Source organism: Neodiprion pinetum, chromosome 2, assembly GCF_021155775.2.
Source record: "Neodiprion pinetum isolate iyNeoPine1 chromosome 2, iyNeoPine1.2, whole genome shotgun sequence".
NCBI classification, from domain to species: Eukaryota; Metazoa; Arthropoda; class Insecta; order Hymenoptera; family Diprionidae; genus Neodiprion; species Neodiprion pinetum.
Window position 1 is genome coordinate 37,873,647 of NC_060233.1, and position 26,942 is coordinate 37,900,588.

Genomic DNA, 26,942 nt, shown 5'->3' on the forward strand with positions numbered 1-26,942 from the left:
TTAAACTGTATAAGACATTTATTTCTATGCAAAAGAATACACAAAGTTAGAAAAATATGTTTTCTCATATTTGAGACAGTTCATATCATTGTGGATTTCAGAGATTCAAGAATAAAAACTATCAATTCGACTTTATTATCGTGTCTTTGTCAAATCTATGAACAATTAATTTTTCAATGTTAAAGTCGTATACAAATGAGTGATTTTGGGACACCAGAGATTGCTCGCTGATGATTAACAAGGCTATAATATTCACAGTTACAATTTAAATATTAACTTGGGAGGAAAACGGAAACTTTTCTGCAGCATGATCAACAATTGAATACAACACCACGATAAGGCTGAGGAAAGTATTTCTGTCCAACAATATACCTATTATATACATATAGCATAGCATTTGTATATAATAACGCATATCATAATCGATATTATCTCTCTGTAAGAATGTTGAAAGCTATGAAACTACCTAATGATTTTATAATTTGGATCTCTTACCAAAAAACCTAAACAAAAACAGCTCAAAAACAGTCATTCGGAAGGATGAGATTAAAATATACATCTAGTGAATAGTAATACGAAAACAAAATGTATCTATTGGATCAATTCAAGCTGCTGTTATATGCTCGAAGTTCTACAGACTTCAAACTAATTCAAGATTTAGACTCAAATCGGTCCTACAGTCCATCAAAATTTTTGAATCATGTCAAAACTATAGTTCCAACTTTGAACGATAACAATAATCGTACGATTGAAATTAAAGCTAAAGTATTTTATACCTATCAGTATGGGCATCTATCCCCGCAATGGATCAATGGTACCTATTTGCACGTCGCGGCGGTACCTGCTATACTTGCTTTCACAGAGGGCACTGAAATAGACCGAGTAATAGGAATCATGCCTACTAGCACAAGTACAGGAATGAAGCTTATATACCAAATACAACAGATGATTTCGGCAATAGATCTCTGTTAGTTCGACTTGCTGCGCACATGTTAATTCGAGTGGTAAAATAGTGAGAAAAATATATGCTGAATATGAATCTCGTGTTTCTCAAGTTACTCAGAGTGGAGATCCCAAAACTAGGTAAACCACTGACGTACGTACTAACAGGTAAATGTATGATTCCCATCGCGTTGCTTCATATTCCTGCCGAAGCTGGCGATGTGAACCGTATATATTTGCAAAATTATGTACACACTGATAATGTCCTTACGTAAGTACGCACAGTTCCTACGAGTGATTAATGAATTTTGGAAATTTTTAGATTCATTATTCGTGCTCTGATAATTTGATTTTACAAATATTACAATACAGAAATGATATTGGCTATGTAAATCTATCCACATTGTGAATAATACTTACAACTCAACACTAGCCTACTATCTTTGGCTGTATTGTGAGACGCGTATGCAACGATTCGGTTCTAAACCCTCTCGTAACAAGATCCTCGGGGATGTTCATGAGAATATATATATAATAAAAAACAATGAATTCTTAATCGCTAATCACTACATACACAATCATGAACCACAGTCACAATAAATGAACGTCATAATCCAATATCTCATATACATTCAGTAAAGAGCTGCGTTAACGTAGATAAATGGTTCGTTGAACAAACTTCAGCAACAAATAGACGAATATTCACGTTTCCATTGCTTCCATTGTTGTGTCAACCAACTGTGCATCTATCGGAGTTTCCATTGGAGTAACATCCAAATCATCTTTCAGTGGTGAATAAATTTTTCGCAGCTTTTCGTAATGTTTAATTTCCTGAAAATCGGAAAGTATACAGTTTAAAAAGTTAGTATCTACAGTTCATCACAAAACCTCCAGTTATGAATTGTCATACGTTTTCTTGGACCGATGGTCGTATTTTGTCAAGAGCAATGCCAATATGCCTCATCGCAACCTCCACAGGTCCTTGATATCCGTTAATTAACTCTTTCAACGCCTCAAGCCCTGCCTCTCTAACTAAGGCAGCCAAATCTGCACCTGAATATCCATCGCATTTTTCACTAAATCCTATTTGGGCCAGATCTACATCAGTAGCTAGTTTCGGTTTTACTCCATTCTGGTGACAAAAATAAATTATTACAGTGTAAACTGTTTGATGTTCAAGCACCCACACATTCAATTACAAATAGCAGTGAGTAAAAAAAAAGAATAATACGTATAATTTGAATTTGTTAAGAAGAGTAAGCTGTGACACCATGTTTAATAAGTAATTTCTAACTAAAGTTACCTTCGTCAAAGCTCTCAGGATATCAACACGATCTGTCGGATTTGGTAATCCTACGTACAAGATTCTATCGAGCCTTCCAGGTCTCAGAACAGCAGGGTCAATGATATCTGGACGATTGCTTGCAGCCATAAGAAAAACTCCGCGTCTTCCCTCAACTCCATCCATTTCCGTCAACATCTGGTTCACCACACGGGATGTCGCCGAATTATCACCGTCCGATCTCTTTGGACACAGGGCATCCAATTCGTCGAAGAATATAACGCACGGAGCAGAATTTCGTGCTCTAATGAAGCATTGTCGAACAGCCTTCTCACTTTCTCCAACGTACTACAACGGAAAAGACAAGATTTTTCCAAAGTAAATATATGTTGTATATTTTATTAATTTTCTTGACCTCAATGATTATGCTGCAGTCCAACGATTATCTTGTGTTTACACAAATGACGCAGGTTCGGAAAACATCAGTAAAATAAACTTACCATGTTTAATAGTTCCGGTCCTTTGACAGAAATAAAGTTTATGCCAGCTTCATTGGCGATTGCTTTGGCCAGTAAAGTCTTGCCACAACCAGGAGGACCGCACAGCAGGACTCCAGTTGCAGTCGTAAGGCCCAGCTCTGCACATTTTTCGGAATGCTTCACAGGTGCCTGGAAATGGTTGCACATATAAAAGCTCTCAACGAGTTACTTAAGTAATTATTTTTAGACAAGAATTTACGTGGAATCACACTCACCAGTATAGACATTTGCAATTCTTGGCGAATATTTTGTAGAGATCCAATATCGTCCCACGTAACATCTGGGACTGTGGCGAATCCTTCTCTCTTTGCAGATGGTTGAACAACAGACAGAGCAGCTTCAAAATCTTGATGTTCGATAAATACTCCTTGAAGGTACTCTTCCGAAAGTGGCGGTTGGTCGTGGAGCCACATCATCAAATCAGTCAATTCTGATGACTTTGAAAAAGCGGTAATTTTTTTTGTTTCTTCAACTGGATCAACATTTTGTGATTCCAGTTCGTTTGGCATAGGGGTATTTTCCGGCTTTGCTGCCGCGATTTCTGGCACTATGCTGTCTTTGCTGATACTTCCTTCAGTTCCATTTGGTACGTTGTCACAATCTGGCTGTACATTACCACAAACTTCAGTATCTGGAATACTTTTGACAACTTCTTCCGGCTCCTCGATCTCAACTGGTTTAGTTTCAACGGCAGTTTTCTTCTTGAGATCTCCGAATACTCTACATTGAATAGGTAAAATTTATAATCGACTTTTTGTTGGGAAAGAAACAACAAATGAAAGCAATTGTCAACTAATTCTGTGAAAGTTTCAAAACATTTGTTAATTTTCATCTTCATGTAGTTAAGACATATGAGTCTGACAATTATGCACAAATATTGACAAGTTTTCTAAAATGACCTATTAACAGCTGCGACGGCAGCTTCTCTGATTAATGCAACCAAATCTGCACCGACAAAGCCTGGAGTAAGTGCAGCTATCCTGGTTAAGCTGACGTCTGATGCTAGAGCTAGCTTGGTTGTAATAACAGCTAAAATTCCAGCTCTTGCTTCTCTATCGGGAATTCCTAGTGATACTTCACGATCAAATCGACCAGCTCGCCTCAGAGCCGGATCCAACGCATCTGGTCTATTTGTAGCACCCAGGACCAAAACACGATCACCATTCTCTTTGCTGCCCAAATCTGCATCAGCAAAACAACAACAGATTAAAGTAATAAATCTAAATTCTTTTGAATGCACACCAAACTTACCATCAAGACATGAAAGCAACTGAGCAACAATTCGTCGTTCCATTTCTCGTTGAGCTGTAGCCCTATGTGGTGCAACAGCGTCCACTTCATCTATGAATAAGACACAAGGAGCCACTGCTACTGCTTGCTCAAACAAATCACGTATTCGAGATTCACTCTCTCCAGAAACACCTGCGACAAGTTCTGGGGCAGCAACTTTTATTAGAGGGACAGCTAATTCCTAGGCAATGTAACAAGAAATATTATATTGGTATTAAAATTTACCCGTAGTAGCAATGGAAATGTTAGCAACGTTCAGTTATTACAATTGTCTATTATATGAGAATAATAGATTCAAGTTACCCCAGCAATTGCGTGTGCCAACAGTGTTTTTCCACATCCTGGTGGTCCGTGGAGTAAAAACCCTCGAGGTGGAGAGATACCCAATTTTTTGAAAATCTCAGGATGTTTGATGTGAATCAAAAGCTTGCAAACTTCTTCTAAAACTTTTGTATTCCCACCAATATCGGCAAATTGAACTTTAGATTCTGTCACTTCACGCTTCTTTTTGGTTGGCGTTGCTGTGCCAACTGGGTAATTACCGTCTCTTTCAACTTTTCGTTTCTTAGCAACTTTCTCCGGAGGGGGAGATTGTAACACTATTTCAGACACACGCTGCAACAAAAAACCATGGTATATTCCATCACAAGTTACTGGTAAAAATTATAATGGCAGGGAAAATCAGAATACTCACTCCCTTTGAAAGTGTGGAATCTACTTCCAAGGGTGAAGGTTTAGGAGTGCTTGATCTGGTATACATAGGATTTTTCTTCACCTCTCTATGAACATCCTTCGGCTCAGTTGTTCCCTTGTTTTCTTCAGTCTCCTTGGGCTCTTTGATGAATTTGAGCTTCTTGGAATTTTTGAGTTCTTCAGAAAATTGGGATTCCTTGGGCTTCTTTGCATGTCCAGAAGATGTTGCTTCCATTTTACCCTGCTCATCGTCACTGCTTATATCTATCAACTCTTTGTCACTAGAGTTTCCATTCTGACCATCCAAATTCTTTTTATACATCTTCAGCAGCTGATTGTTCAATGAATCAATAGGAGCATCTAGCTACAACGAGAGAAAATTAATAACAGTTAGAAGAAAAATAATTAGCAATTAAGAAAATTTAATTACTGTTGATTGTTTCATAACCCAAATAAGACTTGAATGATCTGCAAAAAAATTGCCTTAAACTAACATATGAGAAAAATTCATACTTCCAAATCAACCTCTTCATCATCATCATCTTCATCTTCTTGCCAAGGCGCATTGGGATTGAATTCATTCTTTTTGGCTAAGCCGTCGGCAATCTCATTATACGCCTTACGTACCATTGCCCTAAAGGCACTGCGTTTCTTTGTGCGATAGTCGCGGTATCTTTTTTGTAAATAATCAGCAATCTCGTTCACATCTATATAAGTTTTGTCCTCATTGTCAAGTAAAAACTGAAATAACGAGTTTCAAAATTACAGTCGTAAAACATTTGTCATGTGAAAAATAAATCAAACAAACAATAAAACAACATTCGGCATCGCCACGCGTACGTTGTTCTTTCTGTACTACTTTAAAAATTGCGCCAAATTATGGCGAACGTCGAATGCTCGTGGCGGTGCTCTGCAGCGAGTTACGGCTTCGCCATATCCCTATACTTCTGCTGAACTCTACGCCGCGCACGGAGTGCAAATAGCTTGAAGGAGACGCCGATTGCAGGTTAGGGGTGATTCAATTTAACATTCATCATCTAGTCGTGTACGCACCTGAGGAGTCTGATAAATTACGGCGTAAAACTCACCGCGTAGACTCTTGAAACCATCAGTGGGTCCCTCATGACTGATCTGGGAAGTTCATCAATTCTCTGCCTGTTTGTATTCTTGCTTTTGTCCTCATTACTTGAACCTTGCAAAGGAATAATGTCGAGCGAAGTATTCAATTTGACAAATTTATTCATCACAAATTAAATCGCAATTAACTTTCACGCGTTAACAAAAATTCTCTACACCAATCTCGCCGCTCTAATCTTGAACCCGAGCAAGCTCGAAACTTTACCGAATGGCGGCGCGTTACGGGCGCATTCGGCACCAATGGCGCATTTCTTGACAATGCTATGAATAGGCGGCAGACGGCGTAAGATTCGCGCCCGCCCTTTTAAATTCAATTCGAATATCCCTGTGAGAAGACTGTAATTTCACAGCAATAGAAAAATTAAAAAAAAGTATCTCTGTGAAATTAGATGAGTATTTTCTATAGCGCCACTGAATCACATTAGAAGATTTACTGCTAAGATAAAAATATTCACTTACAACTGAGATTCATTGATTCCGATTACACGCTAGGATATTTTTCCAAACTTATCGTCAAGTCCTTATACGCTTACTCTTTTCTGATTTTTAGATCCTAGTGAAGACGCAAAATGATTGGAGCACTGAATTACAGTATTCTGCTGCGCAGATCAAGACTATCCAGTTACTGGAAAGTTGCATCAAACGTGAAGTTCGACATGCCGTCGAACTCTACAACAGCAATGATGAATAGATCATTAGCTAGAGAAATGTGCAAATTTGTGCCACAAAGGTCTTCAAAATCATTAAAAGTACAGGGCTTAGATGGTATACCGCTTAGTTACGACATTATCTATACCTCACATGAATATCACACCACAGCTCAGTATTTGTTCACATATATGCCGGTTGGAGCAACAATAGGAGGTCTTTGCCAAATAGCATTGGACTTTGAAACTTTCTTTCCTGATCCGATGAGTGCTGCCTTGAACATATGGATTGCGACTTTATTTTACTTTTTAAATATCAAATCAGCTATTCTGGCGTACAAGGCTCCAGTGAGAATCTATCACGACAAAGAAACAGGAATTTATAAGGCTATCTTCAATGACTGGAGGCCATTTAAGATCAGAACACTGGAGTTTAAAAAGGGATCGGTCGCACAAATTCCACCACCTGATGAATTCACTTGGTTTTCACACAGTAGATATCGTATAAACGGAGAGAATATCTACATGGTGCTCGATTTTTTTAGATACCCTAGTGATTTGTACAATATGTTTGATGGAGTAGCAGTTGAGACTGAGGAAGAAACCAAGAATGATGATTAGCCATACTAAAGTAACTGAATCATATAACTGTTGTATGAGTTTCTTGTAGTTCTTACAAACTATTGCACAGCATACAGTCTTACATGTAAGAGAGTATTAACACCAGATTTTCGATTGAATAAATTTAACACCATATTAAATTATGTTATAAAATTATCTGCAAATTTAATAAATCAGAATAACATTTTTTACTGTTGATTATTCGTATTTCTGTCCCTTTTACATTTTAAAGAAATTGATACAAAAGACTCACGTCACATAATGAAAAACTATATGTACTTTGAAAGAATACTTAAATAAAAAAGAACCTTTTCGTTATACATTGTATAAAAATAAATACATTCATTTCTCTTACACACATCATGTCATGTGAACAACTATAAAGACGCTATTGCAAAAATAGTTGCAGTGAGATATTTTCTTAGAATTGAATTTTTCGATTTGATGTTGATATGAATGCTAAGTATTTCTAATAGATTGATCATATAAGTTACGTATTATATACTGTAAGACAAAGAATGATGTATGTAAGTAAATGAAATTAATATAACTCGATTCATTTTGGTCACGATATGCATGTATATATTTTAAACCTACTTACGTTATTACAATGTTAATAATAAAATAATATAACATGACGAGTTACAAAATATTTCACTTAACTGCACTCGTCCTAGCGACGTAACATCTCTCTTTAGAATATACATAGATTTGTTCTAGTTACGTAAATTGATATATTCGCTCGTGGACCTCAGTCGTAAGAATTTGTTGGAGAGCACGTCATTAAGTTCATGTATTGTACGTAAAACTGCAATTCATGAAACATTGGATAAATTCATTGTATATGAACGCAGCAGTATAGCTAAATGCATGAACACAATTTGCTCATACTATTTTTATTACTAATGCTAATCAAGCATTTACATATAATTGACAAATGCATTGTATTTTAAACTATCAGGCTTACTTAAATGTATGTATATCCTCTCTCTCCTTGAAGTTTTTCTCTGTATCGATATTTACGTTAAATGCACATCAATAGCTTACGTCTGAATCATTTATTGTAGGAAATTTGCAATTTTCTTTCTTTTTTTTTGCGTTACCAATTGATTTATACTTATTTAACTAATGGTTAATCCAGCTCAAGACTAAATGAATGGATGACATATGGTTTAGCAGTTGGATTGTTACATTGAGCAAAGCCTTTTCATATAGGTCCGTTATAACGATAGGCAAGTTCTGAGCATGCAACTTGAATTATACACTAATTACAGAGCAACTGATGTACATAAGACATCAGTGATCATCCAACAACTAGAACAATAAATGTTGAGCCTATATTCTTGTTGACATACTGTACACAAACATTATTTGATAAACGAAAACATACTATTATAAATTGGAGGATATAAATAATCCAATAATTAGTCAAATAATATTGGTAACAAGTTTCTCAAAAATCGAATCAACTATGTTCGAAATATTGATAGCATGATTCCTCTATCTACGCAAAATCTAAAAATATAATTCTCAAGTATTGCATTTACAGCCCCATAGTGAAGTTACTGATATACATAAATGTTACGTATGTGATTGTTTATTGTGAATTGTTTAAGAAAATTTAATAAATATTCTGTTTATTTTATGACTATTAAGTAAGTATTAATTTATCAGATCAGGATATCTCCAATAACGTTCTCAAGTGGCCTCAAGATGATAAAGATTTATAATACAGCCTGTAAGAGCTAATTATAATATGAGACAAAAAGCATTTTGTTTTTCATAAACTCTGGAACGACCAAATCTTTTTACATTAAAGATACAAGATTTTTAGAACCTTTACCCTCCATTACCTCAATCTTATTTTTCAACATAGATTTATTAATTATATCATTACCAATGGAATAAATATATAATATGTTGTGATACCATTTATTCTAGGTAATTATTTTTCATAGGAATATCATGATGTTTGCAGAAAATATTGACTCATCTTATATTGACATTCGATTACTGTACGAGACTTTTCGGCGTGCCCAAGGGAAAGAGAAAAAATTTCGTGCTAGAAGTTCGAAATGATTGGTAAATTTATAGCAACAGCTACGTTGGTCGGCTACTTCATTTCTTCACAAGTGCTAATGTTTCCTTTTCAATGATATGTCTCGCTGATATTCTTGTTTCAATCTAATGACATTTTACGTTTCATTACTACGCAAGATCAACACACATTTGCCGAGAGTTCAACTGAACTAGTTGGAGGATATCAGCTAATGTATTTGCTGATTGATACAAAATTTATTACTGGGTATGAAAATGTTTAGACATGATTTCACTGTCGAAAAATATTTACCCAAAAGCTAGAATCAAGTACCAAACATAGCGGTAAGTTTTTCACGATATCTAATCTAAAATATATCCTAGCAGTTTAGAATGTGCTCTTGATATGTACAAAATAGTGTAGATTTCTGATGCTTGTTTTCCAAGGTTGGTTAAAAATCAGGAATTGATGAAAAAATAGAAACAAATTTTTCATCAGTTATCTTGCACTTCCGTTTATACACTGTCGTATTGAAAAAATAAAAAAATACCCGAATTATAAATATCTTACCCAGCACTGTCAATGAAACTCAATTGACAATCATTCGTCTAACTATAAAAATCCTATATGAAAATCTGTGTCCGACTCATTCGGAGAGCTTCCACTCATTACAGAGTTATGTCTAAGAACATGATTATGCCCAACTTCCTGCAATAGATGTACAGATGCATTACGAAATTTTTCTAGATTTTTAGTAAATTCACAACGAATATATTGAATCTAAAGCTCATATGCATACCGATGTTGATCCGATTTTAATATGAACTAAGAGAGAAGCAAGTTCAAGATCTTCACTGAAACTATTCTTGAGTGGCACACTTCTATAGCCTGTTCTCAAACATCGGACCTAAACAGAAGAATAGTCAGTTTATTTGATGAATTATTGTATCGCTTTTGTAAGAATGTATAAAATTATATACCGCCTTAAGTAATTTCATTTCATTTAAATCGTGTACCTGCAATTCAAATCTTCGAACTACAGCACAGAACTCATCTGCAAGTTAACCGACTCAATTCTGTTCTCAAGGAGGTGCGAGTTTAATCAAGGACTAGATCTTCCTCAGTTTAGATTACAGACACAAATTTATTTCACATGCTTGCAGCGATTTGCTAAGTAAATCAAAAAATAGTGTGACTGCATACCGGAAATGTAGCTTGCCCGATGAAATTACTTTCTCCGAACATGTCTTCATCTTGTACAACAAATCGTAACAGAGCAAAGTATGGATTTGCTATTTCAAATTCGCAGGATTCGTTCCACATCGGATTGAAACCATTATCCGCTGAAAGAAACGTAAAATATTTGCATAATGTTTTCCGAAAAAATTGTTGAATAAAAATTCGTTCATACGGTGTAGAATAAAGTACTAGTAAAGAAAAAATGTTGTTTCAAAAAGATTATTAACTACATCTTACTTATTGCTTTGGTATTTAATTTTACTCCAGTATCAAAGTCCGCCCCGACAACTTCAACTTCGACAAACGGACTAGCGATTCCTCTTCCCGATTTGCTCAAATGCCTCGCACCAATAATTTTTAAATTAATTTTCATCCCGGCAACGTTATTCAATGTGTTCTTGTCGTATGGATTAAAATCTTCTCTGAACATGAACTCAGGTTTCAGTAAATACCCGCTGTTACCATTTTCTCTGAACTTTGCCTGGTTAAGCTGCATTGGCTTATCACCTGTCTGATAGTTCAGAGCTATCATCTGACTTCCAGAATTCCACATCGGCATAGGATTGTAATTGGATGAATCTATGCGCTGACCTTTCGGATACACCCGGCTGAACTGATGCTGCAAATGCAAATAATTTAAACTGGACCACTTTGAAGAAAAATATGCATAATATTCTTCAGCTGCATAAGACCTGATACTGATTGAATAACATATATAAGTTTGGTAGGTGTTTATTACCTGGTGATATTTCAAGAAGAACTTATTGTCCTGTTGGCAAATAAGTTTTTCAGCTTTCGTTTCTGGGAAACTGCTCATTTCGTAAAAGACAAATCCCTTGGACTTGATTCCCTCCATATGGAAAGGAACTGAACGGAAATAAACCGTAAGATCAGACATTTCTTTCGCTATTCGCCATGCACGTTCCATTTTTTTGTGCTGATTTTCCTACACGAAGAAAGAATGCCGATATTATGAGTATTTAAGACAGCGTAAAAATACATTGAAAATAATGATTAGTGTATCGCTTTATGCATGGAATACTCACCCTAGCACTAGCATTTTGTGCGGCTTCTCTGATGCTCGTCATCCATTCCAGAGTAGAGTCTTTGGATTGAGCAACAACTTCAAACGTAGAACCCGTGTTCGGAGTCTGTATTCTAAGAACCCAATCTAGCACAGGGCGTTCCCTGACTGCCAACTCCACAACTGCTCCCATAATGTCCAGTGATCCCTTTTGCAAATTTCCAAGCATCATGGAATCGGACGACTATGTTGATATAATAACAGATGTTACAACGCATATAGAGTGGTCCCTTTTGATAGATCTATATAACTACTTTTAAAATAACTTAGATCATTTTCAGGATGAATTTCTCCCGATTTTTTAAACTCGACATTTCAGAAATCAACAAGTATCTGACTATTTGCAAAAATGATATTTTTTCCAACAATTTTCCAGCCCTACTCCTTTAATTCGTAATACTGGTAAATCTTACATAACTTTATGAAAAAATTTATCGTTTAGGTAATATTTTAAAAGCCAATTACTAAGAATATCGAGATGGACACATGGAATTGATGTAATCGATTTCTTAGGAAACACGATAAAATTTTTTCTGACATGAAAAGCAAGACATAAAAAGAAAGCTTTTTTGCGGCGTACATAAAATTAAACGGATTAATAATCTTGTCGCATTCACATTATTTTCAATTTCTTTATTATTTTTGTTTTTGTTTACGTCTGTTATATTTTCTTGAGACCCCAATTTCTCCACGTAAATAGCAGGGAATAATTGCTGCTTCTTCCCACCGTAATCTCCTTTCCACCAGCCTCCTTCACAGCAATTTACATTCGTGATTATCGCATGTTTTGAGAACGTCAATTCGTCATCTCTGGTTCCTTTAAAGTCGTAAATAGCTTTCACTGTCAACTAAAATCAATATAATAATCATCACTAACGCAGATCTTAACTATGAAAGTATATACGTATACATATACTAGTAAATCACGTGTTGACTTAGAGTGAATATGATCCCAGTGAGAATGTTTTGATTTGCTCCAAAAACTCCCACTTTTTATTGAATTTTTCTTTCAGATATAGATACAGTTTCCAGCAGAACTTGACGCAATATTTTTTTTTTTGTTTTTCTATACACAGCCCAGCCCATGTGGATTCACCGTCATTCTATGGCCACCATCTTCGTTCGATCTGCAACTTTGGCATGTTAATCTTCATGTGACTTCGTGACCCACGTATTTTTGTGTTTTGACGAAGAACAAAAATTTACCTGTTTCGAAATTTTCATGAAAATTGTGTTTTTCCATTGCAATTGGATGATTGTGGACGAACTGGCGGCAATTTAAAGTAACCGTGAATTTTTTATTCGCGGAGGAACACAATTTCCATGAAAATATAAAAATAGCGAAACAGAGGAAAAAATTCTTTTTTCGTCAAAACGCAAAAAAAAAGGCCTCTCATGAAATCGCATGAAGGTTGACATCCCAAAGTTATAAATCGATCGAAGGTTGTCGCCATAAATTAATCGACAAATCCATATGGACTGGATCATACTAACAAAAGAAATAAAATGAAACAAAGTAGTAATTATGATCAGCATGCAAATAAATACTACAGATAAGTTGGAGCGAAACGGATAATTAAAGCAAATACCAAAAAGAAATCATCAATAAATAAAATAACGATGAGTGAAAATTCAAAGATTACGTGACTACATAAATAAGACGGATAATATTATATACATGATTAAATTAAATAAGACAAATGATGTTAATAGAATAAAGCAAATAAAATATATATTACTTTGCGGCAAAACCATTAATCAGTGAATATGTCGAGTATTATTTTGTGTTTGATTTTATTTTATTAGATTAAATCGAATGTTTATTATATATGCATTAACTTTTTCTCAATAGCACAGATTTTCTTAATTTATATAAAGTCTCTGAATAGCCCGGCGAATTAAATTTACCTGATAAAATTTGTTTTTAAATCCCCCCATACTGACTGATTAATTGCACCTCTGCAAACTACGGTAAAAAGTCGCGAATTGTAGAACCTTTCAGGATTTTAAAAGGATCGGGGAAATACTTTTTGGGGATGAATATCAAGCCGTTAATTTTGTAATTTACCGGAGATGTGAAACTGCTAGGATCCATGTATCCAGATGTGCCGTAAGCCGTTCCTTCATCCGGCTCCTGAAACGGAAACAAAAACAGTTATAAATAATTTTTAGCTCAAGACAGACGATGAAAAATTTTTTAACGTGACTTACGATTTCCTCCCTATTTCTTGAATTCAAATAATAATAATAATAATAATAATCCTAAGGAAAGAGGCACTCGTCACACGTTAAATTCACGTATAAACATGACATCCTGCAAATAAAACTACGTAGCACCGAGAAGCTGGGCTCCACTTAAGATGCGCATCGCGTCGCATCGGATATCCTGGGTCCGGGTGATCCAGGGGTGTATAAAGGGGGACTCGCGGACCCGAGCTGTACCGAGAATGCATTACCCTCGCCTTGGGGTCTGATAGGATCTCGGTAAACCACTTAGGGACTGACAGTACTTTACCACGAGCTCGCTCGGCTCCGCGGGGGTTGTTTTGTCGTTCTTGGTACGAAACGAATACATTAGTCGACTCGGAGAGGAGAGCTCGAGATCCAATGATGATCGATCTCCGAAAAGTAAGAAGAATAGAAATGCCGTTCCATGATAAATTGTTAAAATTGAGGTACTGTTGGAGCCACAATCGAGTTAAGGTACAATCGCACCTCACACGAAAGTCCGCAAGAACAGAGAGTTTCACTTTAAAGAAAATTCACTTTTTCACGTATAAAATAATTGCCTCTAGTCCGTTATTAAGAAGGAAAAGAATCTTTGGATCAAGTAACAGCAATAATTAGTCGCTTTTTTATCAACGGATTTGCCAAACGTTATGAAAAATGATAATCGTTATAAAATTTTGCGTCACGGGTTGTACCACAAGTGAAAGTTCTATTTTTTGAACCACCTCGGGAAGAGAGCAGGCTAGAAATAGAGGAAGATAACAAATATGGATCTTGATCTAACGTAGAGAAATAGATATAATTAAATGATTACGCGGTGCAAGTCGACCAATGCGGTAGGTACATGCGTCCATTACATACTTCGAGGAACTCTTTAACGCGAAGAGGAGAGTCTCAAGCCTCGACACGAAGTTAAACAATTCACATGACACCGCAGATCCGCACGTGCATTGAAACGTGTACCTTGTATAAACTCCGATTCTGTGTAGACATACCGTAGATGAACGTCAAGTAATCGTTTCTCTTCACTGTGAACGTGAAAGAATTTCCGTTCAAAGTATTTTCGATAGATGAGAAGTAGTTGTTTTAAACCTTTAAAGAAATCGAAACACTATCAGAAATTATTATCAAAGAATTTTAGCAAAATTTCAGATACATCTTTCCGTTGGATTATATAGTTGAGAATATTCGAATCCTTGTATCGTTATAAAGAAACTGAAAAAAGCATAAACTCTTTTATTTTTTGTTTGATCGACTTTTTCTTTCAGGACACGTTAAATTATCAACGAAACTCCGGAGGTCAATAATTTATTTCCCGATAAGTGGAACGAGCTTATTGACGCACCTGCTGTAAATTTTTTACATCCGGTATGGCTATCGGACGAATGAATAAAGAATGCCATCTGATTGACTGACTGGAATTGGTTTCTATTATGTAATCGATTATGGATATTTACGTTGTATTGGTAAACGAGTTCGTTTCCATCCACGTTTTTTTCCCCTCTTGTATACTATGCACATGCGCCATTAAACGCAATACGCACTTCCGGTTCTCAAAGTTGAGTTTTTTGATGCAGGAAATATGCAGCAAACGCTCAATCTTTTAAACAGTTTCCATCGGGTAGGTAACATTCAGAAACTATTGGAATCCAAAGAAACGATTTCATGAAATACAGATTCTTTAAAAACGTGGAATACCTCCGATTGCATAAAATCGCAGAATATACATTGGACAGAAGTAAGGAAGTTTTCAGTATCTAAATAAAATACCAAAACAATGTTATAACATTGCAGGAGGATGAATTCCCGGTATTTTCGAAGCTTCCACAACCTTAGCACAATATTTATAAACGCTGTAATGTGATAAACAATATACCAAAAGATAGAAAGGTTTTCCGCAAACAAATTTCTGCATAAATCAAATCAGCATGACGCGCAATTCGAGATAATAATCACGGTATTAAAAAGAAAGAAAATAATTAAAACCGTACGTTGTTCTCTTCGTTAAGAAAAAAAAAAAAATCTTCGATCCATCTCCTATTTACCGTAGATCAAGCCTGCATCAGACGTATAATTGTGTGCATAAATACGCACGGGGAATTTTTCTGTCAGCTGCATCCTCGTTCCACAGATACAATTGTATCGTTGCATGTAAAATCGCATAACCGACGCGCAGACAGAGACTAAAGAGCGATCATTATTCAAGGCAGGCAAAAGGTGAAAATTGCAGATAATCGCCGACTATTGTACCTGAGAAACCCTGTTCTCGTTATACCTACGCGATCCTACCAGTTCGACCGGTATTTTCACGCGAGGTCGCTTATACATAACCCGCAGGTAGTGTGCAAGCCCCTCATAGTCTAGGGATAGGAAGAGACAGTCATCCGTACATGACAACCTGCCTCATCACGGGCTCACCTGTGCCTTATTCTTCTACCTACACGTGGATACGTACAGTCGGACCTTCCGCGACCTTTTTGCCCCTCGGTTGATATTTTTTAAAGAATTTATGACCCACCCGAAGGGAGAGAAAGGCAAAGGTATTATAGGAACGAAGAGAAGAAGGGCAGCCGCCCCCGTCAAATATCTTTTGTTCGGCAACACCTGTCGAGTATAAATTTTCCATGTCATAAAAATGAAAATCGAATTTTGCGCCATCATTTTCACGTTCACCGTGCATCCCTCCGTGATTTTATCTCCCTGTGATCTTCTTCTCGTCGTACCATTTTTAGAAATTTTTTTTCTTTTCCGTTACTCGCTGTTCGTGGAGGTCAAAGTGATTTATACAACAAAATCTGGTTTCGAGCTCGAGCTGAAACGATTTCTCTGTATAAGGAAATCGAGGAAACCAGACATTGAGAATCACTGTAGGGTGTAAAAAGACACGTTGAGTTATTTGTACGGTACGTTAACAGTGACGAACGACGCCGGGAAGAAGACTGATCAAAGAATTCCGTGTAGAAGGTAATCCGTTGATCACGCAATATAAGGTGCTGAGTCAGAAAACGACGAGATCTTAGATACTTGGTACAAGATTTTCACGCGCTATTCAGATCTAATTGCCATCTCATTGTCAGGCTCTCAGGTCAATCCTCGTCGATCGAAAGTCAATTTCTCACCTTGGACGATAAGAAAAAAAATTTTGTGAAAAATAAAATACTAAAAAACTTGTCACGCCGATGTTAACTTACAACGGAGTTTGAATTAGTTACAAATATCGTAAGAGAATCACGCAATTATCTAGGAGCTCCAACTATACATACGTATACTCGTAGAGTTGTTTTCATTTTCCATATTTTAATCACTCGAAGCCACCGCAATTAGCTGAGGGAAATGGAAAATTTTAACTTCCGAAGCAAAGGGAAAAATCCTGTAAGTGTAAACAGCGAGCATAGATTATTCCTACCGCAACTGCGTCGCGCGTGATTTTTGCAAAATAGTTTAATCTGCAACCGCATGTTACGCACGATCCTTATAATATTGTTTTACATACAGACAGAATATAAATTAAACTAACTTTCCGAGAGTCGACGATACAATTCCTCGATCTTTGTATATGATCCGTAAGCTAAGCTCGGATTCGGATTTGAAAGATTATTCCATTAGAATAATTATATCCTGTAAAAGCTACCTGCCCCGATTGACGATAAGGTTTAAAAGGACGGAGTCACGGCATTCTGCTTCCTGACTTCTGCAGGGCCGCACTTGTTACCTTCTCAAATAAGGGACGACCCTTCGACCGCGTTCTGAACCGTGGGAGTATTTTCAAATGCAGAATTATGCGACCGATTGCGCACCGGAAAATCTCTGCCTGCAGCGGCAAGAAAGTCTGGTCTATGATTTTACCGTCTCGGAGTCTCAACCCTCATTTTTAAGCTAGTTTCCCAGCAGTGTTGAAAAAAAAGGAAGAAGACGCCTCACCTCTGAAAGCGTTTGCAAGGTGCATTCGCAGAGGCATGTCGATCGTCCCTTTGGTCGGGGATATTTGATTGTCCTGGAGATTCTCTTTATCCGTTTTCTCATTACTCCGGCAATCGTAGTTATACGTGCTTCGAATCGAACGCCTCGCGAAATGACCGCAAGACCGTATCCGCACTGCCAAATGCCGCTTCTTGCTAAACATGATCTCGTTTCTCGCTTCCTTGAATTTCAGAGGCTGGTAGAAGAGAAGCAGCAGCTGGTGAAACGCGCGAGCGAAGATCAGCCACTTGAACGATCCTTTTCCTTTCTCAAGTGACGATAAATATCGTCGTGTGCGTAAAATACAGACGCGTCGTATGTTCGTCCGTGTGAATTCTACCGCTTGTCGTTAAGTCGAGTCAGCTCAACTTCTGCGGTGTCAAAGACTAAGCTATCGGCGACCGCGATGACGACGAAAATGGTCCGTGGTTATTCGAACACACGTCACGTTCTCGTCGTTGATGCAGCAGCTGCATACTCATCTATCGGAGGAATTTATGAAAGAATATATGCGAACTGCGAGTTCCGTGTAAAGTGAATAGAAAATAATAAACACGCGAAATTTTGCAAACATAAATTGCCATTCTTGTTTCTGTGTGTTGACAATTATAATTTAGAGCACTTCGCTGTTTTGAAAAATTTCGACGACGCGTGATTCGTAGCTGCAACCAATTCCTGATATATTGTTTACCAATACCGTTAATTATCGAAGTGTAAATAAAGCGACAGCAAGACCAGCAATGAGATCCATTTTCCTATTCGCAAACTAGTTATCGCCACTAAAAATTTCGTGATATTATTGCTCTGTAATTTTTGTTTTTCTTTTCGATGTTTATACAGCAACCAACCACATCCTCGAATCTGGTGGACAAAATCGGAGGTTTTGATTTGTTCGACTTGTTCCCCCATTCATCTTGTAACGTATCATGCAGATATTTCCATTAGACAAACCGAATTTCCGAGTGTAATTGATCTTTTACTTGCAGCGAAAATTCGTCGCTATATTTTTAATCGCTGCTGATGGTTTTTGGATCGACAAAAAAGTATTGAAAAATATACATATGCACACATATTGGTAGAAAAAAAAAGCATTGAGGTGCCGACGCTCTGGAACTACTACTTCTTCGACGACGCTTCTGGAAGGGGAACACATTTATACCTAGCAGGCGTTCCAGACATGCAGTCGGGGTTAGTTTGTAAAAAGACGCGACCGAGGTTGGATCGTTGGGCGTGGTGTACCTGAACCGGCATAATCTATCCACCTGCAGACACGGACGATTCGAGAACAGTGTATCGACAGAAATCGGTCGGGAAAATGGATGTATCGTGGCTGGTGAGTAGAGGCTGCGATCGCGATCTATTAATCAATTAGCACATACTCGGATAGTGGGTGAAAAATTCATGCTTCGTAGTTCTTCGATCTTCAGTTCTCTGTCCCTTGTTATTCGATATTTGAAGCCAGCGAAAATATCTAACAAGAAGAAAGAAAAAATTCTTTCACTGATTTTAATGTTTTTTTCGCTTCTGCACAGATCGGCTTCTTCCTAGGAATCGAGTTCCTCTGCGACCGGACAACTCTCGCTCACATCTCTGTACTCTCGATCCCTAGGGATGCTATTGTGAGTCTATAAGTACAATTGTGTGTGTTCAACATCCAGTTATAATTTAGTAGAATTACAGAAAATAAAAATGAAAATAAGTAAGTAAATGAACGATTAAAGCCGGAATCATATATCACCGCAATGTCTGGGAATATGATTTCAGATTCTTATATTCACGTATACGTCGCATATCTCAAATGCGAGTGAACCTGTTATTACTTTGGCGCAGTCTCGTTTTTTTTTTTTTTTTTTTACTTGAACTGTAAGACCCTTATTGCAACCAATAAGGGTGGGAAAGATTCGAATTTTTTTTACGAATCGAAGTAGCACAAGAAAGAATTCCTTGAGGTCGAATTAAAGCATCTAATATTGCTAAATCTAACGAGAACTTGGATTTCCATTCCTTTTCAATTCACCTTATATACGTTAGAAAACAAAGAATTCCAAATTGTGATCTGATTCATCCCTGCAGGGCTCTGGAACGCAGTACCGATTCCAATACTTCGTGCGCGACGAGCACGGGGATTACAAAACTCAGGAAGAAGCTGGAGAAGGTGGAAGCGCACGGGGAAGCTACGCCGTCGAGGAGCCGAACGGTGAATTGAGAATCGTCCAATACACGACGGACCTGAGCGGCGGATTCAAGGCGCACATAAAGGTGGATCACGCGGGAAAATCGCCGTCAAAACTCCAGGAGATCGACATACCGGCTGAGGAGATGCGGAAGTTGATGAACGAGAACCGACGGAAGAAGGCGGAACCGGACATGCCGGAAGTGAAATCGTCGAAAAGCTACGTTCTCGGTCCGCCCCGAAAAATGTCCGACATTGTGATGGAGCAGGCGGCGGCGATCAGGGAAATTATATCCAAGGAAATAAAGGCGGAGGAAGAACGCGAAGGAAAGCGGAAGGGCAGCGAGAGTCTGGTGGATGAAAATCTTGGATCGACGGACGTCGTCGACTGCGACGAGGAGAAAACGGGCGCAATAATTTCGGAAATACCGCCTCCTCGTATTTCCTCCTCTCAAGTTCAGGACAAGACGAAAACAACGCCTCCTTCTTCGCGCCGTGGAAGCGAAGAAACGCAGGAGCAATCCGTCGACGAGGTCGACTCACGGGACGAAGTTTGCGGATCCGGAGGCTGTCCGTCATATTCCGGCGAAAGAACTGCCAAGACAGTTTCGATCAAGGACCAAACAGAGGGAAAAAACAATTTCCAGGTTCCGAGCGACAACTCAGAGATCGGGAAGATCGGGACAGAGACCGCGAATCTCCAGGAAGGGGATCCGCAGTCTCCGTTGGTCCGCGTCGCCGTGACTTCTAGAAAAATCGACGAGAGTCCGAGTCTCCCTCAGGTAGCAAAGCCGAGTCCGGAAGTTTCGGGAGGCCCCGTGAAAAATTTCACCTTTAAGAACCGCATAATGTTTTACAAGCCGGCGGATAAGAGTCCGAACGGCTCTCCGAATCCGAATCTGCTCAGAACGTCCGACGGCGTTGAGAAGTCCGTAAATTTTGCTGGAAACTTGGCCAATGAGAATCAAGCGAGCTCCGGAGGACTAGAAGAAATAGTCCTATACTCGCCGCAGGCGGAGAACGGAAACCAGGGCGATCGGAAGCGCAGGTTCATCAAGGTGCCCTACGAAGTGTTGAGACCCTACTTCGCCAGCGTGCAAGAAGAGGAAGAAAAGAAAATGACAAAGTGATTGATGGAATAGAGAGAAGATATTATTGTAATAATGAACAGATTTATAGTGTTGCGAAGAATTTGCTACAACGCAATGCTGCGTAATTACAACGATATACATACTTACCTTACATACGTAATACGATTAATGAATTTGTGATTTACACAATACGATAGTATTTTTAGACGTACTGTACGTATTTTTTAAATATTCATTCGAAAGATTGTACTGAAATTTATATACATTTTTTATTCATAATAATTTACGTTCCGGTTACTTATATACTTATATCGATTCCTCGAGGCATAACGTATATAAAGTTGAAATTTATACTTCGAGTTGAATTTTAATTTTAATAAATTACCGCTGCCTCGAGTTATAAAACCGCAGAAAATAATGACATTTAGAAACTTCATTTACTTGTATATTACTCAGCCGTGGATGACTCCACGCGTTCGTCTAATCTGGGCATAATTTCATATTTTAATATTTAGAAACCGATGACTTAACGGTGGTGGTGATGATTTTAGTAAATGGGTCGGTGCCACGTGCAATTTTGATAATAATCGCGATAGTTTGCGAAGTGCGACCACAACACACAACCTGTGTTCAAACGACTGATGATTTTACACACTGTACAGTCCAAACTACGTAAGATATACAGTGTATACCGTTGAATTTTACTTATAGTAAATAAATAAACAGTTGAGTGAATGAATAAATGATTAAACAAACAACCGTCGTATTTTTTGGTAAACCCATCATGTATACGAGGAAAAGAAACGAAAAACTTTTAGGTACACAATGAAATTTATAGAAGCAATATATTAGATAAAATGGTAAAAAAAAAAAGATTGATACTCACCAGACCAGCTCTGCGCAACATATTCTGATTAACAGGATCGGTGAGCTTAATTTTCTTGTAGAGCGGATGCCGTTCGTAGTAGCTAATCAGCTCAACCAAACTCTCAAACTGGACTGTTCCAATAGTGTAAAGACGACCGTCCTGCTTTATTCTACAATGCTTGATCTTCCTTTCTGCCCTGGAATGAACAAAAGTTAGAAATCTAAGTATCGATATCTGTTACCAGTGACAATAAAATTAGGCCTTAAGGGTAAGAAAACAGGGCATCTCTGCATCCGCAAAAATGTAAATGTGAGAATAACACAATTGTTTGAAATTTACCTAAAGGAAATAGCGTATGAATTGACTTCCTTCTCACTAGGCCTGACCAGAAAGACTCCGTCGGCAGATACTCGTCTCAGCATATCTTCCGCTTCGCCACGAGTACAATCGGCATGCCACCATTCCTTTTCTTCGTGTTTACTTGGCTGAGGAACTGGCTCTCGTAGGGTTATCAAAAATTCCTACACCCCATGAAATTAGACAATTGATAAGTCAGGGTATTTTATCACTTGCCGTAAAATGGTACGAAAGTTGATGCAATATAATCACACAACTTTCAAAATATCACCGTCGAAATTTTTTTGTTACACAGAGGTAAAAACCGAGGAAATTCAGTTACTTCAAGCCCCCTATTTTTGAGTATCTTCATAATACTAAAAAATATGAAATCAAAAGAGAAACGTTCAAAATAATTACCTGAGTTCTAAGCGGATGATTACGGTAGTGAGTAATTAGACTATAGAGACTATCGAAACAGTTCGTTTCTATCAAGTAGAATTTGGTTTGACCCATGTGTTGCTTGATCTTAATGCGGCCGTGATTGACCGTGCCCTGCCTCCAAAATGAGAGACAATAATCCCCTACAAAAGTGAAACTTTGCCTGACTAGGAACGTGCCGTCTCCTAAATGTGAATAACGTCTGAGTAGTTCCTCAGCTTCTTCCCTATCTCTTCCCAGCTTTCCATGAAACCATTTCTCTCCAAAATGTAATTCGTCGTTTGGTACGCCCTTTCAGTAGAGAAACAAAAAGGAATCACATTTCATAATTTCATATCAATATCATCAATAGAATTTACGTGCAAGGACAGAAAAATTTTGAAGATTTCACATCTCCTGTCGTGAATACATGAACAGCACTTTTTTGGAGTTAAATCTACAGCAATTGTGGCAACATTTACAAATCTGATAAAAAGAATTACGAAACCAATGGTAAGAGTGACAACATCCTTAGATAGATCTATCAAAATTGATGTAGATTTGTCTCTATGGAAGTGCTATCCATATATTCACCACGACAGATGTAAAATCTAGATTACATTTTTTATCCGTGTGCGATTAAATTTAGACGTCAACCAATGGATCGAATTTTACGAATCCGCACTCACTTCTGGTGGCCTGTGAATAACGCCTTCTTCCTCGTCATCGTGATTTGCCTCTGGAGGTTTCGAAACTGTATCTGTATAGTACAACTTCTGGTCGGTTAGAACAAAGAAGTGAGGATTCCACACTTTATCAATTGGATCTTCAAGGTATAGGATGCCCTTTTTGGTGGTATTCCTAAGATCCATTTCTTGCTTACTGTCATCATTTTGGGAAATGAACAGATTCTCGTCTACTCCATCTGGAAGTTTTTTATGCTTCAGTAAAATTCTTCGCCGCAATGCGTCCGGTGATGGAAGAACAGTTTCGTTTTTATCCACGCGCTGGGTTACCAGCATATCACCAAATATGTCCCGCATCCAACTTGCCATTTTACGCTGCTGAGGTAACGTACAGTTATCCTCAATCGAAAGAATGACTGGAAATCTGTAAAGAGAAATTGCGGAGACATTTTGTAAGGATTTGACTATTGTTCCTCTACCAATAATTATTTTAGGGTTAATCTTACTCAGATGTAGCAAAGGCGTGTTCCTTGATCGTTTTTATAACGTCCACAAACTTGATCTTAGTTGTGAAAGTGTGTCCATGATAAATAAACGGCATTCCATCTGCTCCGTCCCAGCAATCTAGTTCAATACATCTACAGCCAGCCCGCAGAGCTCTGACATATGCTTGACAGCTACTTTCACTGAATATTTGATCACCAGTCAAGTACCTGTTTTAATTTTTAACTAATTATGAAACTGTTCCAAGTGCATCACACAGTAAATGATATATTGAGAAAGGTAAACCGGAAAAGGTGGGCTCACGTGTTGTGAGACGACGCAATCCAATAATCGCTCAAGGGTTTGGTCATGTCGTGCGTGACTTGATCATTCCTAGCATCCCAAATTTCGTTTTGTTTAGAGTATAAAAAGTCGATGAACTCTGAAAAGGTGAAGTATGGCTCCTGAATGTCCCTTTGGGGATCCTGAAGATATTCTCTTATGAAGCGAGATACTTCCTGTTCCACATTTCCCAATGAATCCTGTTGCTCTATTAGTAAGAAGTTGCGAAACGCTTGAAGAGTGACTGTTTGTCCCCTTTCCGAATAACCCACCAATTTATCCCAATCAGGGAAGTTCTAAGTGACAAAATACCATAGGAATGATTGCTATAAAATCAAACGTGAGTGAGGATTTCAACCATACATACATTTGCAATATTATCAAACATCAGCTTGTAGTAAAGAGTAACAAAGTCGTCAAAGCCCAACTCTGTTCTGTTCCCTGTATCGACTTCTTCAAACATTTCTCTTAGCTTGTTGGTCATAATCTTACAGTTCACTCTTGGTAAGAAGGCTTTGACATCCTTCAGAGTAACCCTATTAATGAAACTATAGTTAAAACAGTTGAATCATTCATCATTTACTTCAAATAATTATCATGCAGAATTTAGAACTAACGGACATATTCATTCATTCACATTCCTCGCGTTACAAGTTACAAGACTAAGCTTTTCGTGTTCTGGTGAAATGCGCTTGCATTACAGACCAATAGATGGAGACTATTGATTTTCTCTGCTTCTCTTGCGTATAGTTATTGATAGATAAGACAGTTTATCAGGTAGACTAATTCAGCGTATTATCTGATATTGATTCGGCTAGGAATTCTAATGCTATTTCTATTACTGGAAAACCACATGAGGATAAAATAGTTCAGATTGGATCCCGGATATTTTCTTTAGCTGAACTTTCAGTATTTAGCAAAGCTTATGGAATAAGTTGACACAGATAATATCAAGCTTTCATTAGTTGCAACTTACGTCTCCCTGGTGTTCTCCATCGAGTAAAACTCCTTCCTCAGCCATCTTTCAACTTGCAGCGGATATGGAGCATTAATGGTATCTTGAACCAAATGACGGAGGCCTCGCACCCAGAGCTCGCACTCTGTTTCACTAATTGCTGAAGAATCAATTCAATTGGTTACTAGCACAAGGAACAGATACAATCTGAATCTTGTAAGAGGTATGAGATGAAACAATATAGTATAATATCATTTGTATACCAAATTTGACATAATTAACATATTTTTCAATGGTCTTTCTTACCAGATATAGATAACGTCTTAAGGCGAAACTCAGAACCATAGTAAACGACAAAGCATCTCATGGATTCTATTTTTTTAGAATCCTCCGGCCACTTGTCAAACTCATCATAATTTTTTCCAATTCTTACTTCCTTAATCTCCCTTATTTCAACTGAAAAAACATACGTATGACAAAATACAGAAGCGCACATGAAAGCAAACCCTTCTGAGGTTCGTACCTGCGCCTTCGAATGGTCTGAACGTAGCACTCCTTGACCAAACTATTTGCCTAGTTTCTCTACGTATCAACAGAGTCTTCTTCTCAGGTCTCTTGCGAAGGAAAAATCTGGTAACCACTGTTCCCCGTTCCAAACGGCTTATGATCTGCTCCATCTCTGGTATTCCGTTCATCTTGCCAAAAATTTGGTAACAATCTGAAGTAATGTGAGCAAACTGGATAGTTTTAAAAATGAATTTGGGTAATGAAAGACACAAATGAGAAACGCTTGTGACTATAACAATTTCTGTTTACGAATTTTACGACCTTTATAATACCAGTAAATATTTTTCGATACATCGGAATTTCGAGCTAACCTTGAAATCATTCACAAGTATATCGAAGACTGGGAAATTAGAAAATCAATCGAAGTGCGAGTTACCGCAAGTACATGCGATTGTTATACCCCATGTAGCAAGGCAAAACATAACCAATAATGGAAAACTCTCTCGCGTTAATTTCACCACTGTAAACAATTGTAATATTTGATGTGTCACACCACGAACCTTTCACACTCTCTATTTAAGACGTAACTAGCGTTATAATAACGTTTGCAGCGAGCAGAAGTCACTTTTTCGGTGTTATTATTTTACAATCGGGTTACATTTTATCATAAAATTCAGCGCCCAGTTTTTTCAGTTTTCTTATTTTCATACAAACAGCATTCAAATAAACTTTCCATAACATGCATGTACGTACACTCCGCATCGAGGAACGTTTCTTTTTTTTATTTTTTTCAAATAGGCGATATTTTACCTTATATTCTAATGAGGAAATATATTGCACGAACTAAATGCGGTTAAAAATGAGACCGTTGTATCATATATCCGCCTACTGTCATCAACTGTCACATTGTCGAAGAAATATTCAGCCGCTGTGCAACTAAGCTCCCGACAAACATATCGAGCAGCAATATCCGTATAGTTTCGGTACATCCAATACCCACTCTAATACGGCACTACACGTATGTCGTACGATGTACGCATTCGTGCATAGAAATGGAATAGTCAAATAGTGTAGCGCGACGTACGGTTGCGTGCACTACTTTAACTCCGCAGGAACCAGCGGAAGGCAGCGGGCAACAACACCAACTGTTTTCTCCTCTGATTTTAGCTTTGAGTTCGAAACTCACGGTTCGAACGCGATTGAAATCGCCTGTTGGCGATTGGTAAGTACTTATTCGCCTTTGCGCAAGCGACTTGCGAACGGCGCAACTGCGGCTGGCGGGCGCCGTCGGTTCAATTCGATAACAAGAAACTCATTGCCCAGGTAACTCCTGCAGTCGTGACTGCGTATAACCAGCAGCGATATTTGACGAAATCAATT

General features: G+C 37.8%; 3 protein-coding genes and 1 long non-coding RNA gene across 8 annotated transcripts; 2 read left to right on the forward strand and 2 right to left on the reverse strand.

The window, feature by feature from the left end:
* Positions 1–6,088, reverse strand: smid (nuclear valosin-containing protein-like smid). 2 transcript variants are annotated; one of them, XM_046614804.2, is made up of 11 exons: positions 5,835–6,088; positions 5,260–5,487; positions 4,829–5,110; positions 4,357–4,668; positions 4,015–4,234; positions 3,663–3,945; positions 2,979–3,483; positions 2,725–2,892; positions 2,246–2,572; positions 1,853–2,074; positions 1–1,773 (listed from the first exon to the last, which is right to left on the reverse strand). In XM_046614804.2, the coding sequence occupies exons 1-11, from the start codon at positions 5,988–5,990 to the stop codon at positions 1,645–1,647; spliced, it is 2,832 nt and encodes a 943-aa protein (XP_046470760.1). In that variant the 5' UTR covers positions 5,991–6,088; the 3' UTR covers positions 1–1,644. The 2 variants fall into 2 exon arrangements, with proteins under 2 accessions (XP_046470760.1, XP_046470759.1); XM_046614803.2 differs by having other exon boundaries at positions 4,748–5,110.
* Positions 5,341–8,987, forward strand: LOC124213445 (uncharacterized). The gene is made up of 2 exons (XR_006881879.2): positions 5,341–5,752; positions 6,434–8,987. It is a non-coding gene; the product is annotated as an uncharacterized lncRNA (long non-coding RNA).
* sl (small wing phospholipase C gamma 1) lies at positions 8,195–26,802 on the reverse strand. Of its 4 annotated transcripts, XM_069133641.1 has the most exons (20): positions 26,373–26,802; positions 25,579–25,773; positions 25,362–25,511; positions 25,077–25,215; positions 24,468–24,648; positions 24,083–24,396; positions 23,782–23,988; positions 23,279–23,699; positions 22,590–22,901; positions 22,173–22,354; positions 21,852–22,029; positions 13,581–13,646; positions 12,169–12,360; positions 11,475–11,696; positions 11,168–11,374; positions 10,666–11,047; positions 10,393–10,532; positions 9,989–10,096; positions 9,760–9,897; positions 8,195–9,622 (listed from the first exon to the last, which is right to left on the reverse strand). In XM_069133641.1, the coding sequence occupies exons 2-19, from the start codon at positions 25,748–25,750 to the stop codon at positions 9,802–9,804; spliced, it is 3,669 nt and encodes a 1,222-aa protein (XP_068989742.1). In that variant the 5' UTR covers positions 25,751–25,773; positions 26,373–26,802; the 3' UTR covers positions 8,195–9,622; positions 9,760–9,801. The 4 variants fall into 4 exon arrangements, with proteins under 4 accessions (XP_068989742.1, XP_068989740.1, XP_046470754.1 ...); XM_069133639.1 differs by having other exon boundaries at positions 8,195–9,897; XM_046614798.2 differs by having other exon boundaries at positions 8,195–9,897; positions 24,468–24,636; positions 26,373–26,801.
* LOC124213443 (uncharacterized) lies at positions 18,364–21,723 on the forward strand. Its single transcript, XM_046614806.2, has 3 exons — positions 18,364–19,034; positions 19,234–19,320; positions 19,775–21,723. Exons 1-3 carry the CDS (start codon positions 19,017–19,019, stop codon positions 21,002–21,004), a joined length of 1,335 nt encoding a protein of 444 aa, XP_046470762.1. The 5' UTR covers positions 18,364–19,016; the 3' UTR covers positions 21,005–21,723.
* Positions 26,803–26,942: the final 140 nt, after the last annotated feature.